Source organism: Vicugna pacos, chromosome 9 (genome assembly GCF_048564905.1).
Source record: "Vicugna pacos chromosome 9, VicPac4, whole genome shotgun sequence".
NCBI classification, from domain to species: Eukaryota; Metazoa; Chordata; class Mammalia; order Artiodactyla; family Camelidae; genus Vicugna; species Vicugna pacos.
The window spans coordinates 53,088,559-53,103,509 of record NC_132995.1 but is presented as its reverse complement, the minus strand read 5'-3'; the positions used below and the strand labels follow the sequence as shown (position 1 = coordinate 53,103,509).

General features: G+C 54.6%; 1 protein-coding gene across 4 annotated transcripts in view; it reads right to left on the bottom strand.

Annotated features, from left to right (window-relative positions):
- Positions 1 to 2,428: 2,428 nt before the first annotated feature.
- The window catches only part of NECAB2 (N-terminal EF-hand calcium binding protein 2), a 29,603-nt gene continuing 17,080 nt past the window's right edge, over positions 2,429 to 14,951 (bottom strand). For 3 of the 4 annotated variants that reach the window (XM_006207529.4, XM_072967829.1, XM_015241955.3), the window contains 8 exons: positions 12,356 to 12,492; positions 10,119 to 10,237; positions 9,837 to 9,916; positions 7,460 to 7,513; positions 6,826 to 6,938; positions 4,203 to 4,280; positions 3,583 to 3,674; positions 2,429 to 2,947 (listed from right to left, as the gene is read on the bottom strand). In XM_006207529.4, the coding sequence (XP_006207591.4) occupies positions 2,919 to 2,947; positions 3,583 to 3,674; positions 4,203 to 4,280; positions 6,826 to 6,938; positions 7,460 to 7,513; positions 9,837 to 9,916; positions 10,119 to 10,237; positions 12,356 to 12,492 (702 nt within the window). In that variant the 3' untranslated portion in view covers positions 2,429 to 2,918. The remainder of the gene's footprint in view (positions 2,948 to 3,582; positions 3,675 to 4,202; positions 4,281 to 6,825; positions 6,939 to 7,459; positions 7,514 to 9,836; positions 9,917 to 10,118; positions 10,238 to 12,355; positions 12,493 to 14,951) is intronic. The other variant, XR_012075833.1, reaches the window with a different exon arrangement.

Sequence of the window (14,951 nt, the reverse complement as noted above, 5' to 3'; positions counted from 1 at the left end):
GCTCGGGCAGGCGGGCACGATGAGTGGCCCAAGTGCACCCTGCCCGTATAACGGGGCTCCTCCAGTGCACCTGAGCCTCCGCCCCCTGAGAATATTCTTAAAACAGCTGAAGGGAGGGTATGGCTCAAGTGGTGGAGGGGATGCTTAGCATTTACAAGGTCCTGGGTTTAATCCGCATTACCTCCAAATGAGAATAGTAGATGTAAGTAAACAAAGTATGTATTAAATAGAAACGAAGAAGGAATAAGTAAGAAGAGTAAAGATGTAAGTAAATAAAGTATGTATTAAATAGAAAGAAGGAATAAGTGAGAAGTCCCTTGCCTCCTGGGTCTAGGGATCGAACCCAGGACCTCCTGCATACTAGCCCTGCACTCTACTCCTGAGCTATACCCTCTCTCTAGCTAATTTGCTTTCCCCAACCTCAGCTTTCTCTCCCCAACTCAAGGAGTGTGCTGGGTTCCAGGTTCCTCAAAAAAATTAATTTTTAGATAAATGCAAAAAGAGAACAAAAAGAAAGGGGGAAAAAGACCTACAAAAGCTTGCTTTGGCTGTTCAGGGTCTTTTGTGGTTCCTTATAAATTTTGGAATTGCTTGTTCTGGTTCTGTGAGGAATGTCACGAGTATTTTGATGGGGGTTGCATTGGCTCTGTGGATTGCTTTGGGTAGTGTGGCCATTTTGATAGTGTTAATTCTTCCAATCCAAGAGCACAAGAAATCTTTCTATTTCTTTGTGTCATTTCAGTTTTGGAATATAGTTAACCTCCTCGGTTAAGTTTATATTTAGGTATTTTGTTGCTGATGCAATGGAAATGTTTATGCCAATTATAAAATTCTGGTTTTTGAAGTGGAAAAAAAAGGTAGGGGGAATGAAGGGCTGCAAATAGCAAAATATCCTTCTTTCTTATGAGTGAGTTGTATTCCATTACGTATATATGCTGCATCGTCTTTCTTTATCCAGTCATCTATTGATGTGCACTTAGGATGCTTCCGTATCCTGGCAATGATAAATAATGTTGCTGTTAATAGTGGGGTGTATGTATCTCTTTGAATTAATGCTTATTTTGTGGTTAGCTTTAGTCCATTGGTAACTGTGTAAGTTTAAAAAGCTAAAGGTCTAAATGTTCTTAGAAACAATGACTAGTACATATATGTAATTTTAAAAATATGTGCAGTGTATTGTGTATATGCATTTGCATGCAACATATTGGTGGCTGTGCAAATTGTAAACAATTCAACCTAAAAACTGAAAAATGAAAAAAAAATGGGGTTGCAACACATTCATCCTTTTGCTTAATCACAATGATCAGAGGTGGAAGAAAGGTTGGTTAAAAAAAGTCCCTTCCTTTTGCCTCTTCCAGTAAACCCCCTGGTTTTGGGTGAGCAGCCGGCATCAAACCCTGCAAGGAGGTGGGACCGGCCATGGGGAGCAGGGGCTCCAGACAGCAGGAGGCTGGACAGCGGGGGCAGAGCCTTGCCTAAGTGTGACAGCTTTAATGACCACCACAGTTCACAGCTGGCAGCTCCCAACTCAAAGCAGCAGATAGAGAGACCAGCCTAGGTCCTGCCCCTGCGAGGGCACTGCCTCCTTTCTCAGCCCCCTCCCTCCCCTCCATCCTGCCTTAGTAAAGGGACACATAGCTCTCTCCTTCCAGGTCCCTCCAGACTTCTGTGTATGCTGCCCCGGACAGAGAAAGAAAGAGGATGTTTGTTACAGAGGTTCCAGAGTCAGATTTGAAACAATCTTTCTAGGGTCTTGGTCTCCTGTCTTGTTGGACTAGCAGCTTTACAAGTATGCAGTGAAGGATGACTGTGTCCAGAGAGGTCTGGCCTTTGCCCTAGGCTCCTAGGAGGTGATGACCTCTAGGACCTTGGAACAGCCTGCCTGATGTGAGGGTCTTTTGTTTACCTGAGGTCACAGGTATCAGTCTGACTCCCAGAGGGGCTGGAGGCTAAGGTCAACCTTGTCTACAGGCCCGGCCCCTAACGGAAACTTTTATCACCAAGGCTCTGGTGGGGCTTCTCTGGTTGGCAGTTACCAAAACAATGCGTGACATCAGGCGTCAGTGCTGGGAGAAGCAGGTGCTGTCTGGATACATCACTGGGAGTGGACAATTGTAAGCTCTGTGCCTGGTCTCTCTCGGACCCTCCCCACCATGCCTCTTTCCCTTTGCTGATTTCAATCTGTAGCCTTTTGCTCCACGATCTGTAACCATGAGTATCATGGCTTTGCTGAGCTCTGAGTCCTTCTAGTGACTTACAGAACTGAGGCAGGGGGTTTGGGAGACCCCCGACCTTTGCATTTGTTGAAATACATACCTCGTAGCGTGGGATAACTTGGTTCAGATTTCCTGGCTAATACGGAGCCCCAAGCATCCTGAGCTTCACTGTCCCAGCTGTCATCAACTAGGAAATGGGAGACCAACACGCAGCCGTTCCCAGCGGGATTTTATTGGTTCCTGCCCAGGCGGCTCTTTGCCGGGCAGGGCACAGGCTACGGGGGTCTACTGCCGCCTGCGGGCGCGGCCCAGGCCCAGGTTCACTACGGGGTCTCGGCTCCTACGGGCAGAGGAACGGCAACCAGGAGGGGAGAGAGAAGGGTGAGTCCTGCTGAGGCCAGTGTTGGGTGTGGGGGGCCAAGCATGCGTGGCCATTTGAGGGGGGAGGGGCAGGGGCTGCCTCCAGGAAGCCTCCGGTCGCTGTCACCACTGCCCTTTGGTTTCAGCAGGGCCCCAGCAGCTCCGAGGCCACTCTGCCCACAGGGGCAGGGCTTCTCCTTTGCTTCAGACAGCGGGAAAAGACATTCTCATTTGGAAGTATGTGGAAAACACAGCTCGTAGACCAGTTTCTAGAAAAGAGTGGACGTCCTTCAGAAGAGGGAAGGCGGCGGCAGGCTCACCTGCGGGGCCTCAGGGAGGTGGTCACTCGCGGCCCAGGGTGCACCAAGCAGCTAGCGAAAGGGTTGGAGAGAGACTTGTCAGGGGGAGAAGGCCGTGGGGAACGGAAGCCCCTCCCCTGCCCTGCACCCTGGGGACACCGCTCCCCCATCTGCTCAAGACAGGAGAGTGACTCCTGCAAGCCCATCCCTCATTCATCGGGGGCCAACTCTGTGCCAGGGTGGCCTGCAAGAAGGAAAGGGGTGCTGGGGGGAGCTCAGTGCACAAAGCAAGGCACTGGGCCCCTCGACAGGTGCAAAGGCACCTGCTGGTCGCCCTGGCAGTGAGTCACAGGTTACCTGGAGGTAACCTCAGTCTGGCTATGAATGGGGCGGGGGGTGGTCCCATGGTGGGGACTTCCCTGGACTAGGGGGAATTTAGGGGGAATTTCTGGGCCTCTGGCACAAGCCCAGTACCTGCTGGGCTCGGGGCCCACCTCCCCAGGGCCCCGGCCTTGTCTGAGGCCTGTGGTCTCCCTGCATCTGGGACACTCCCTGCACGCCTGGCCTCGGCAGTGAGACCTCACTTGTGGACTTTATAATTCCTGGCAGCAAAGGCAAGAGAATGAAGTATGGAAGGTTTGGACCTCAGCTCAACCACTTCTCCTGAGTCCATGGCCTCCCTGTTCCCAGCCCTCCTCCCCACCTACCTGGCACTGAGATCTGGGTGAGGGCCTCGGGCTGGCTCAGTGTGTCCACTTTGACGTGCCGGAACGCCTTGCACTCAGGGCTCTGCAGGTGCCTGCAACCCAGGGGGATGCCAGGGAGCTCTAGGCCCAGGGGTCCGGCTCCAGGTCCGATTCTCACCCTGGCTCAGCCTGGGCTGGGGGCTGATACCCTCGTCAGCCAAGCCCAGGGCTCAGAGCCCTCGTGGGAAGACAAGAAGGCCCGGGGTGACTGCTGGGGCCTTGGGGGAGAACAGCCTGTTTCTGGCCTCCCAGTGAGCAACCCTTCAATGAGAGAACAGTCTGGATTTTTATCCTTGGGCGACAAACAGGAACAACCTTGGCCTCAACTCCCAGGGCTGTTCAGAAACCTGGATTCAGAGCCCAGCTGAGTGTGAAGAGGGAGTCACACTGAGAAATGCTGCCTCCAGCTGGACTGAGGGCACATGGGGCTGACAGAGGCCAGCATCCTGGGTGGTGGAAGCTGCTGGAACCTGGACTCTGTGACCCTCCCCAACAAGGACAAGTCCTGAAAAAGGGGGCAGGGTAGTCTCCCTCCACACATCCCCCCACTGAGCCCCCTGCTGCGGCCGGCCCACGCCTACCTCTTCCACTCCTCCTCCGTCTCCCAGAACTCGTACACCACAAAGGTGAAGCCGTCCGCCAGCCTCACGGCTGCAATGCTGCAGAGAGAGAGGCCGGAGTCAGCGGACAGACTGGGCGCCCCCACCTGCTCCTCCCTGGAGCGCACACAGAGCACCCCAGAGCCAGGCTATGGGACACCTGCAGGCCCTGGAAAAGTGAGGCTGGCAGGAGCTGCAGCGGCCAGGACAGGCAGCCCGAGGCTGCTCTCGGTAACGCAGGGCCTTTCTGATCAGAACCTGAAGCCTCCATGACCAGCTGTCCAGTCTCACCGTTTAAGTGTCTCTCTACCACCTGGAGCAAGGAAGGCCCTGCCGAGTGGCCAGTACCTGTTTGTTGAATGAACTGTAATAAAATGTCATTTTTTAAAAGGCTTCTCTTCACTAAAACCTGAAAAAACCTAACTTCAGAAGTCAAAGCTTCTCCCACCTGCCACGTTCTCCTGCATAATCATGGTCTCTTTTAATCCTTGAAAGCAGGAGCCCTGGGTCACTGCTGCCTTACCTGGGTGAGGGGCGGGCCACTCCCTCGTTTTAAACAGGACCCCTAGACTCGGGCTGGGGACGAGGGCAGGGGGCACCTCTGAGAAGGTGGCCGCCATGGGGAGCGGGAGGGCCGGCCTCCCAGGTGACATCTCTAACGGCCGACCTGGCCGCTGCTTCCTCCTCTTCCTCACACGCCCCGTGGAACACAACCCCAGGCAGCCCTCCAAGAGGAGACTCTGTCAGAGGCGGCGTCTGCTGTATAATTATGGGCAATTCCGGGTTTTGCCGCACAGGATAGAAGCAGGGAGCCAAGGCCACAAATGGTATCATCAGTTCATTAGGTTCCAGCCTAAAATTACCCGCAGACAGGGAACAGGGCTGCGTGATACCCAGTCACTGGAGGAGCCGCGGCCCTTCCCAGAGGCGGACCCACTGCCTGTGGGCCTGTCCCTCTGTACACAAAAGTCATCAAGCAATTTGGTTCACCTAAGTGTGGTGGCGGCAGCACAGTGACAGCAATTATGGTGACTGTTCAGCTGACGCGCTGATTGGTTTTTTGGCGGGGGGAGGGAAAGGCCTCGGGCGGGGTCGGGGATGCAGGCAGGCAGGCTTGCGGTTCAGAGGATACGCGGTCCTTCAGTGCTCCGGTGAAAACCCAACTGCGTGCCACTCCCTCCCCTCTCCCCCAGCCCCCCTTTTCCTGCATTTTTCTCCCACAGTAAGCGTGTAGCTCCCGTGGTTTTAGGTGACCTGCATGTCCACCACTCCCAGGATCTCCCCACTTGTATGTGGCATCTCGACTGGCACCTGGAATGTAATGCGACTCCTCCACCTACCTGACCTTCCCGGACGTCTCCAGCTGTGCACGCAGCCCTCTCTATCAAGTTTCTGAAGCCAAGAATCTCAGATTCTGCCTCGTCACCTCTTTCTGCAGCCCCCTTACCCCAGCCACTGAAGTCCGCTCAGCTCTATTGCAGAATCGATCCCAGCTCTGCCATGCTGTGCCAAGGCCAAGTACCCTCCCCGGGTGACGTTCCCCCACCGCCTGTCTGTACTCTAGTCCCCAGCCCTTCTTCACACAAGGGAGACAGGACCGAGTCTCTCTCCTGCCGAAGCATCTCCCACCTGGTCCCTGGTACCTGGAATGGGCAGGGCTGGCGGAGCGGACATGACTGGGCCTGCCTGCCACCCCGTCCCGTCCCCTGTCCCTCTGTCAAGCCACATCAGCTGCTGATTATTTTTTTCAAACACGGCACCCTTGCTGCCACCCCTGCTGCCACCCCAGTGTCGCCTCCAGCCAGGCCTCCGCCTCAGATTCTGCAGGTGGGGCTGCTCAGTGCACATGCAGCCCCTCCGCACAGCCCCCTCGCCCCTAGGACCCTGTCCCCTGGCTTCCAAAGCACCCATTGCCAATGGGAATCATCTTTCATTTCCCTCCCCTCTCCCACCACCCAGGATAAATGTTCCACAAGAGCAGCCACCGGACTGACACTGTACCCCCAGGGCCTGGCCCGCATGCTCCCAAGGTAGGAAAAAGCAAACTGGAGACGAAAGGAGTCCAGGCAGGGACCAGGGACAGAGCCTAGTGCTGCTGCTCACTGGGCCCGGACAGAGGGGCCAGGGACAGGAAGGGAGAGGGTCCGGTGGCTGGTGCCAACAGCCCTCATGGACCACCTCCAGCAAGGGTAAGGGCTGAGAAGCCACAGAGCAGTGCAGGCCTTGGCAGCAGGGACCAGAGGGTGAGGCCCCAGGAGGGCAGACACCGTGGTAACTAGAACTGGGGGACGCTGACTATAGTCAGGCACTGGCCTACACCCACCACAGCAGTCGTTCCACTGACACCTCTGAGTACCACAGGCAGCGGGTCTGATCAGCAGTCCCACTTTGCAGATGAGTAAGCTGAAGTCAGGGAGATGACATCCTGGGCCATATTTGCACAGCAAGGGGAAGCCCAAGCTAGGACTGGAACCCAATCTTGGAATCGCCCCGCTACATGCTTCCCTGAGGTCTGACTTATTTTCAGGGATGAGGCTGGTCCTGCCCTGTCCCTCCTCCCCCAGGCAGAGCTCCGTGCCACCGGCCCGCCCCTTGGCTCACTCACTGGAAGCAGTTCCTGGCTCCGGCGGTGCGCCGCAAGTACTGTCGCAGAGAGCCCAGGAACTCGCCCAGGTGCTCAGGGCACACGGCCATCTCCTGGCGGACCAGCTGCAGATGCTGTGATGTCACAGGGTGGGTGAGCTGTTGTCTTCAGACTCCCTGCCAGCCTTCTGCCCCAGGATGCCACCCAGCCCCAAGGGCACAGCCTGGGACTCAGTCTCCCCAGGACAGGACAATCTGGTCAAGATAAAACCAACCCCCCCCACACCCACCACACACAGACACACGCTTGCATTTTTACATGTGAAAATTAGCTAAAAATGGACTAAACTTATGAAACCAAATGCTAAAAAACAGACAAAGGGCTTTGGAAAGACTGAGAGCTGCCTGCAAGGCATCAGATCTGAGACACAATAAAATGAGTGACCAGCAGGACTGTTTCTGTCACTGTCCTGCTGACAGCTTTGCTCCTGGCCAAACTGAGCTACAAACACTCCTGGGAGGGGAAGGAGGCCAAGTGCAGGGGCTGCATCTCCCCTTGTGGAGGTGGCAGGGTAGGGGGTGGCAGGGACATCAAGCCACCTGCATTCTGAGTCCCTGCTCAGGCAGGGATGGGGCCACAGGGGAGGGGGCCTCACCATGTTGATGCCTTCTTCATCAGAGAGATGCTGCTGAAGGTCAAACCAAAGTGTCTGCAACAACAAAGCATGAAGAGATGATGAAGACAGAGGCCACCTCTGCCACGGAGGCTTTTAGGATCACCACAATTTCACAGAAGCACCCAGGGCCAACAAAGAGCTCCAGTCCCTCCCCTCCAAGGTTCCAGGGACTCCAGAGTCCCTGGCTGGTGGGAGACGCCAAGCAGGACAGTATTGTCCCTGGTGCAATCACACACCCATGTCTTTCTTCTCTACACAAGCACGTGTGTAAGGCAGTCAGCTGGTGTTAAGGAAAACAAGAGTGGCAGACGTGTAGGACCCATCTTAATTCTCAATGTTTGAACAATGGGCCCGGCCTGATCATTTCTGCACTGGGCCGGGTGCATTCCACAGTCGGTCCTGAAGAGGGTACTGACTTATCGGGGACACAGTGTGAATGCGCTTTGTAGGTGGCCGAGGTGGTCCTGCCAAGGCAAATTTGTTTCCATCCTTTTACCACCATATATGTGGGCTCCTGGAGAACAGGGGCTGCAACTGGTTCCCTAGGTTTTTCCCAGCCAGCAGGGCCGAAAGAGGGTGAGGATGAGCTAAAGATGAGGGAAGGGTGGAGCAGGCATGGTGGCACCTACCTATACACCCCCCTCTCCCTGCCTCGCTGCCCCAGCGCTCCATCCCCGGCCCAGACGAGCCAGGAGCACTCAGGTTGGTCCGTCAGGGCGGGGACCAGAGTCAGCCTCGGATTGGGTCCTGCTCTCAGCCCGGGCCAATCAGAGGCCAGCGAGGAGGGCTCCGCCCCGCCTCCAGGACTCCCAGGTGCTCCTCGGTTTCCAACCAGACGGTTGTTAAGGCGACTGGGGCACTAAAAATAAGCTTCAAAGAGCCTCCCTCTGGGGGCGCCCGCAGAGTTGTTATGACAACCGGGTCTCAGGGTCCCCCGCCTAGCCTTTCCCACTGCTCCTACCCAGCAGCTGGCTTTAACGTCGGGGTTGGTGGGGGGGATAGGGGGAGCGATCCCATCTCGGCCTCAGCCCTGCAGGTGGGATCACGGCCTCCTCCCTCTGGACTCCCAAGTCTCGGCCCCAGCCTTCTCCTGGGGACCCCGCCCGCTGCCCTCACGAATTCCTCAGAACTAACTCACAAACCCATCAAAGCATGTTCTTTTGCACTTTGGCAAAAGGTAAAAAATTCAGAAAAGTAGGAGAAATGTAAAATTACCACTGCAAGCCTACAGCCCAGAGATACCTGTTATCTTGGTGAATGGAGGTATATGGGTATGGTGTGGGCATGTGTATAGGTTTTGGTATCAGAATGTCTAATAATAATGGCTAAAAAACACTGCCAATATTAAATGCTAACTATGCAGCAGGCTTTGTGCTAAGCTATTAAGACATTATGTTATTCAATCCTCACAACAACCCTGTGAGAGGTACCATTCTGATTATTTTCTCTATGGTTAGAGGACTCTGAGGTACAGAGAGGGTGAGTCACTGGCCCAAGGTCACACAGCTGTGAAGTGGTATAGCCAGGATTCAAACACTGTCACTCTGTCACTGGTAAACCTTAAGTGAAACTGTTTCCTTTCTTCCAAAAAATATTATTATGGCCTCAATTGCGTTCCCCCAAAATTCATACGTTGAAGCCCCAATCCCCAGTACCTCAAAATATGACTACATTTGGAAATAGGACCTTTGAAGAGGTGATTAATTTAGAATAAAGTCACATGACTGGGCCCTAACCCAGTATGACTGAGGTACTTGTAAGAAGAGATCAGGACACAGACAAGGAGAAGACAGCCATCTACATGCCAACAAAAGAGTCCTCAGAAGAAACCAGCCGTCCAGCATCCTGATTTCAGATTTCTAGGCTTGATCTGTGCGAGGATGAAGGCCTGGGTTTCAACCCCCAGCCTATGGTACATGGTTCTGGAAGCCCTGAGAAACACACAGCCATTCTCTGAGTCCAGAAATGTTCTCTGAAAACATGATTCCGCAAAAGCTGTCCCACTTCCTGTCACTCGTGGACCCGCCACACTGTGTTTAAAAGACTTCACGCTGCCAGTCCTTCTAACTTCTCCTGGGACGTCACCAGCCCTCACCCCCCACCATGCTGCTGCCTGCCCAGACCACCCCGCCTTCAAGCCTCCTTGGAGCGCTGTCCCCTTGGTGCCTGTGACCCTGCTGACTTACTCCCCCAGGCTCCTCTCCTTGGGTCTGTACCTCGGACATGTTCCCGGGGTCTGCCTTGAGTCCACGCTCCACCTGGGGGATGTCCCTTCCCAGGCTCTCCAATTTCTGTCCCTGGGAGCTGGGAGGGTGGAGGGCAGATAGAGGGATGGAGATGGGGGCTCAGCACTCACCTTGTTCTCCAGCCGTCCTATCAGCTCTGCCAGTCGGCTGACCTGGGCCTCCAGGCCCTCCTCCTTGGGGTCTGAGGAGGCTGGGTGAGAGAGACAGAGCTGCTGATGGGGGCAGGGCCAGGCCTGAGCAGGAGGGCCAGCACCCCACCCCTCTCCCCAGGGTAAGCCCTGCCCCCAGTCCTAGATCCTGTGGGAGGTCTAGGCCCCACCTGGACCACTCTGAGAATTCCTTCCAGGACACCCAGCCAGTGCCCCACACCCTGGGCCATCATGCTCTCTCACCAGGTGGAAAGCTCTTCCCTTGCTCTGCAGCCATGAACTTGTGGTTGGGGGCGTAGGGGGCTGTGGGGCTCCCAGACCAGGTCTCCACCACGCTGTGGCTGGGTTTGCTGTGGTTGTGTCTGCAGGGAGAGTAGGGAAACACATATTACGAGGGAGGCCGTGAGGCCCTGGCCACTGCAGCAGCTTAGACAACAATCAAGCACCGGCGATGGGCTGAACCGTGCACAGAACTCACTCCGCGGAGCCCGACTGCTGTGAAGCGGACATCATGTACTTGGTCCACAGAGGAGGACGCGGGGCCCAGGCTGAGGCCCCGCTGCTAGCAGGACAGGGTCAGGATCAGAACTCACACCCATTCTAGGAGCCCAGACCCTGCTCCCGGGAGGTTCAGTTCCAGGCCCCCAAGCTCCCTGTGGCTCATAGCAGCCCCTCCCCTACCTGGCCTGCCTCCCCAGGAGCCAATTCAGTGTTCCGCTGCTCTAGGGGGTGGGAGGGGGCTGGGTTTGCAGCAGTCAGACAAGTCCCCTCTCCAAACAAGGAAGCTCTAAGACACAATGGAGAGCGAGCATCTAACAGGACAGAGACACACATGATCCTGACCTCAGCCTGGCCCCATCTCCTGCCCCTACACGGCCCGCCCCCTACACTGATGTGCACAGCCCCCCATGTCCTGAGACACACACACAGCCCATCAGACACTGTGCCTGGCACACACTAGGGACTCAGCAATGCTTGGTGAATGCCTGAACCCCTATGTGCAAAAATGCTGGAAAATACACCAGACATCCACACACACACAGACACATGTATCCACATCACACTCCCGCGGGCACAGTGGTCCCAGCCCCTCTCTGCCTTGGGCAGTGCTGCCTTGCTGTGTTCTGGGAGTCCTCTCCTGGGAACCAGCAAGCCCAGCAGCCGCTCCCTGTGCAGCGGGCCCCCGTGGGAGGAGAAAGGATGGCGGGGTCTCTGACACGTCAATCCTGGTGGCTCATCAAACCAGCAGCAAATTAAATGTGGCCTTCAGACTGTTATTTAGGGCAGCGGGAGTTCCCAAAGGCCAGTAGGGTCTGAACCAGTGACTCCAGCCTGGATCACGCCATCCCCAGGGCTGGGAAACACGATGCCAGGGACTGCAGGAGGGAGCCGGGAGAGGTGCACCTCTCGTGGGGGTGCACAGGAAGCAGATGCATCTCCCTGTCTAGATATGCCCCCACCCCTGCCACCCATGTCCCAAAGTAAGGTCCCAAAGAGGGGGCAGGCAGGGGTAACCGCTGACACAGGACAGAATTGGCAAAGTGCAGGAAATCAGCCGTGGAAATCGGGTACCAGTCCTATCTGCTCTGCAGCAGGATAGAAATGTCAAGTTTTTAATCAAGATAGTGACCAAAAAATGAAGAATATCTAAGCGACAGCTTCCAGAGCTGTGGCTGTTAACCTCAGGGACCCTCAGAATCACAAGACTGATTGCGGACGCAGAGTCCTGGGCTCAGCTCCCAGGGGCCCAGATCCAGCGGGCATGGCCAGCGACCAGGAATCTGCATTGTGTATTTCCCAGGTGACTGGGCTGCACGTGTTCAGAGCAAATGCATTTTGGGAACAGCATCATAGAGCAGCCTTGGCAATTGTGTCTGTGTGGGACCAGCCCTGCACCGATCAAAAAGCACACACACAAACGCCTACCCCAGGCAATCAGCATCCTGCCCAGCCAGGGCTCTGCCCGGGAAACCCAAGGCTGGGCAGAAAGTCAGGGCTCAGATACTGGGCTCTGGCTCCTGTCTATTTCCATTTCCTTATTTCCCCTTCGCTCTGGGCAATCAGCTGTGCTGGGAAGAACAGGCACAAGAGGGTTGGTCTCAACTTGGGACAGCAAATGTGAGGGCTGGTGGTCCCCACAGTCTGTCTCCGGAGCCCAGACTCCCTGCCTCAACAGTGCCCCCACCCAAGAGGGGGGACCCCGGGGCTTTTCCATGGCTTCAAGGACCTGCAAATGAGTTTTAGGTAAACAATAATGTGAGCAAAATTGGGGTTGGGGAGTTGGCAAAACTGATGAGAGTCTAGGAACTAGTCATAACAATGTGAGGAGGCAGGCATATAATCGTCCCCATTTAGCAGTTGGGGAAGTGGAGGCACAGAGAGGGGCAGCAGCTTCCCCAAGGTTGCCCAGCTTCCAAGAGCACACACATCACCTCAAGATGTGCAAGGCCCAAGTGACCAGCAAGACTGCATGGACGCACCGGATCTGGCTGGTCTGCTCCTCGATGGCCTCCACGGCGCTCTCCACCGAGCTCAGCAGTGCCTGGATCTGACTGGCCGTCTCCTTCAGGAGGAAGCGTGTCACAAACTGGTCCACATTGCTCCCGCCTTCATACACCTGGGGAGGGAAAAGAAGGGGAGCACAGGGGAAAGAGGTTGGGGAGGGGTCATGGGTGGGGATCTGGTACAGAGCAGGGGGGACACCTGGGGTTGGTGTCTCTGCTTTGCAGGGGGACAGGGGGACCCCCGGCTCCTGCATGAAGGCAGGGTCTATGGAGTCAGACCCCAAGGTGTGAGTCCTGGCTTCACCACATACGAGTTCTGTGACCTCTAGGAGCACAAGAATCATTGGAGTATCTAGCTTACAAGGTTGTAGTGAGGACTGAATGACAAAATGTATATAAAATACTCAGTGCTGCGCCTGTCACAGAGCAAATCCTCCGTATACTGTAGCCACTGTGATAATGATGATGGTGAAGATGGTGGTGGTGGTGATGATGGTAATGGTACAGTGGGGATAGATGATGATGATGGTGATGATTATGACGGTGGTGATGATGGTAAAGGTAGTGGCGGCAGTGATAATGATGGTGATGATTATGACAGTGATGACGATGGTGGTGGTGGTAATGGTGGTGATGATATGATGATGATGGTGAAGACAGTGGTGGTGGTGATAGTGATAATGAGGATGGTGATGAAGGTAATGACATGGTGATGACAGAGATGATGGTGATGATGATGATGATAGTGGAGATGGAGATGAAGATGAAGATGGTGGTGGGGGTGATGATGGTGACTGGTGGGGATGTTGCTGATGTTGCGGACAGGGATAAAGTAGTAGGGAAGAAGAATTCACAACTTCTTCTCCTGCCTTCCTCCTTTTTGGGACGGGCGTGGGGTCACATATCTATAGTCCCAGCTACTTGGGAGGCTGAGGCAGGAGGATCACTTGAACCTAGGGGTGCTGGGCTGGAGTACACTATGCCTATCGTGTGCCCATACTAACTTCGGCATCAACTTGGTGACCTCCCAGGAGCAGGGGACCACCAGGTTGCCTAAGGAGGGGTGAATCAGCCCAGGTCAGAAACAGAGCAGGTCAAAACTCATGCTGATCAGCAGTGGGATGGTGCCTGTGAACAGCCACTGCACTCCAGGCTGGGCAATACCCCATCTCTCTTAAGAGAATCCTGTATCCCCTAAATGTTCCATATACCCCCTTAGATGAATAACAAAAGTTTGCCTTTAAAAACATAGTGAATTCTTTGGGCCCCAGGCCTACAAGCTGCTATGCCGAAAAACGTCAGAAGTGAACCCAAAGCAGCCGAAGATTAAACTGTCTTCCCAAAAAAGTGCCTGAGACTCAGTCCCCAGAGGGAGGGGATGAGAGAGGAGTCTGGGGGGAAAGAGAGGGAGGCTTAGAGGCCACATGAAGAACAACTCTGCGGGATATGAACAGGGTATTCCACAAATTTTGCTCTGTGGGGTGGGACAATTTCCCCTTTGGTCAACAGTCTGCAGCAAAGATATTTCTCAAGGTTTCTGGATCCAGCAGGGTTTCTTTTGGCTTCAGAAAACTTTACAGTGGAAGAGAGAAGGCTCTGGCTCAGCGGGGTCACTCCAGAATGACAAGGATCAAAGGACCCTGTGCTGGGAGCCGGCCCCTCCAACCCTGTGCTGCTCTCCCCGCCTCCTCTGCCAAGACCCCACCCATCTGAGCCACCTGCTCGGCACCTTGGAATTCTGCCCAGTCTGTGGCAAGGCAAGGGAACACAGGGCTCTCCAGGAAAGAAAATTAAACCATCCATCACTCTGACTGGGAATTAATTAGCACTAATTGCACAAGGGAACCACAGTAGAGACAGACCAAAAAATGGAGGTAGGGGTTGGGAGCAGGGGAGCAGGGGTGAGTGGGGAGAGAGGCCAAGAGGAGGGCACCGCAGGATGGGAGGGATGGAGGTGGACACCCTGTGCCAACCACCAGGCCAGCATGCTGGACGCAGGCCCCGGCAGAGCGCATGCCAGTTTCTGGTGGCCTACTGCACTGCGGTGATCAATTACCCTTCCTAGCAGACAGCTCAATTCACACACATTCCAGTGGTCAGGGGGCTCTGGACAAACAAATGGCCAAAAAAGGAGACATAACCCAGTAAAAGATCTGAACAGAAAGAGAAAGGCTACTAGAAGCCATTAAGCAGAAAAATAAGCTGCAGTAAGTGTGTTAAAAACACCCACATAACTGACTATACCTCAATAAAAAAAGAAAAAGAAAAGAAAACACCCAGATAAGTGTGACTGGTTAGCTGAACTTAAAAAAAAAAAACAAAAAAACCAGACAAGTTAAAAAGGCCGTTTTTACTCTTCTGTCCTCCATGACCATCGATGCCTCAGTCGAGGAGCCAGCTCCAGAGATTCCAGAGGGAAAGGATCAGATCCAGGAATTTTGCATTATGGGGACAAGTGACTCATACTCAGGATAACAGGGAGATCTTCTGAAACCTAGAAACCTCTGGACGTTTACCACATGAGCACTTGTCTGGCAAAGAATACCTAGGAATTCCTCCCAAATCTTCTAGG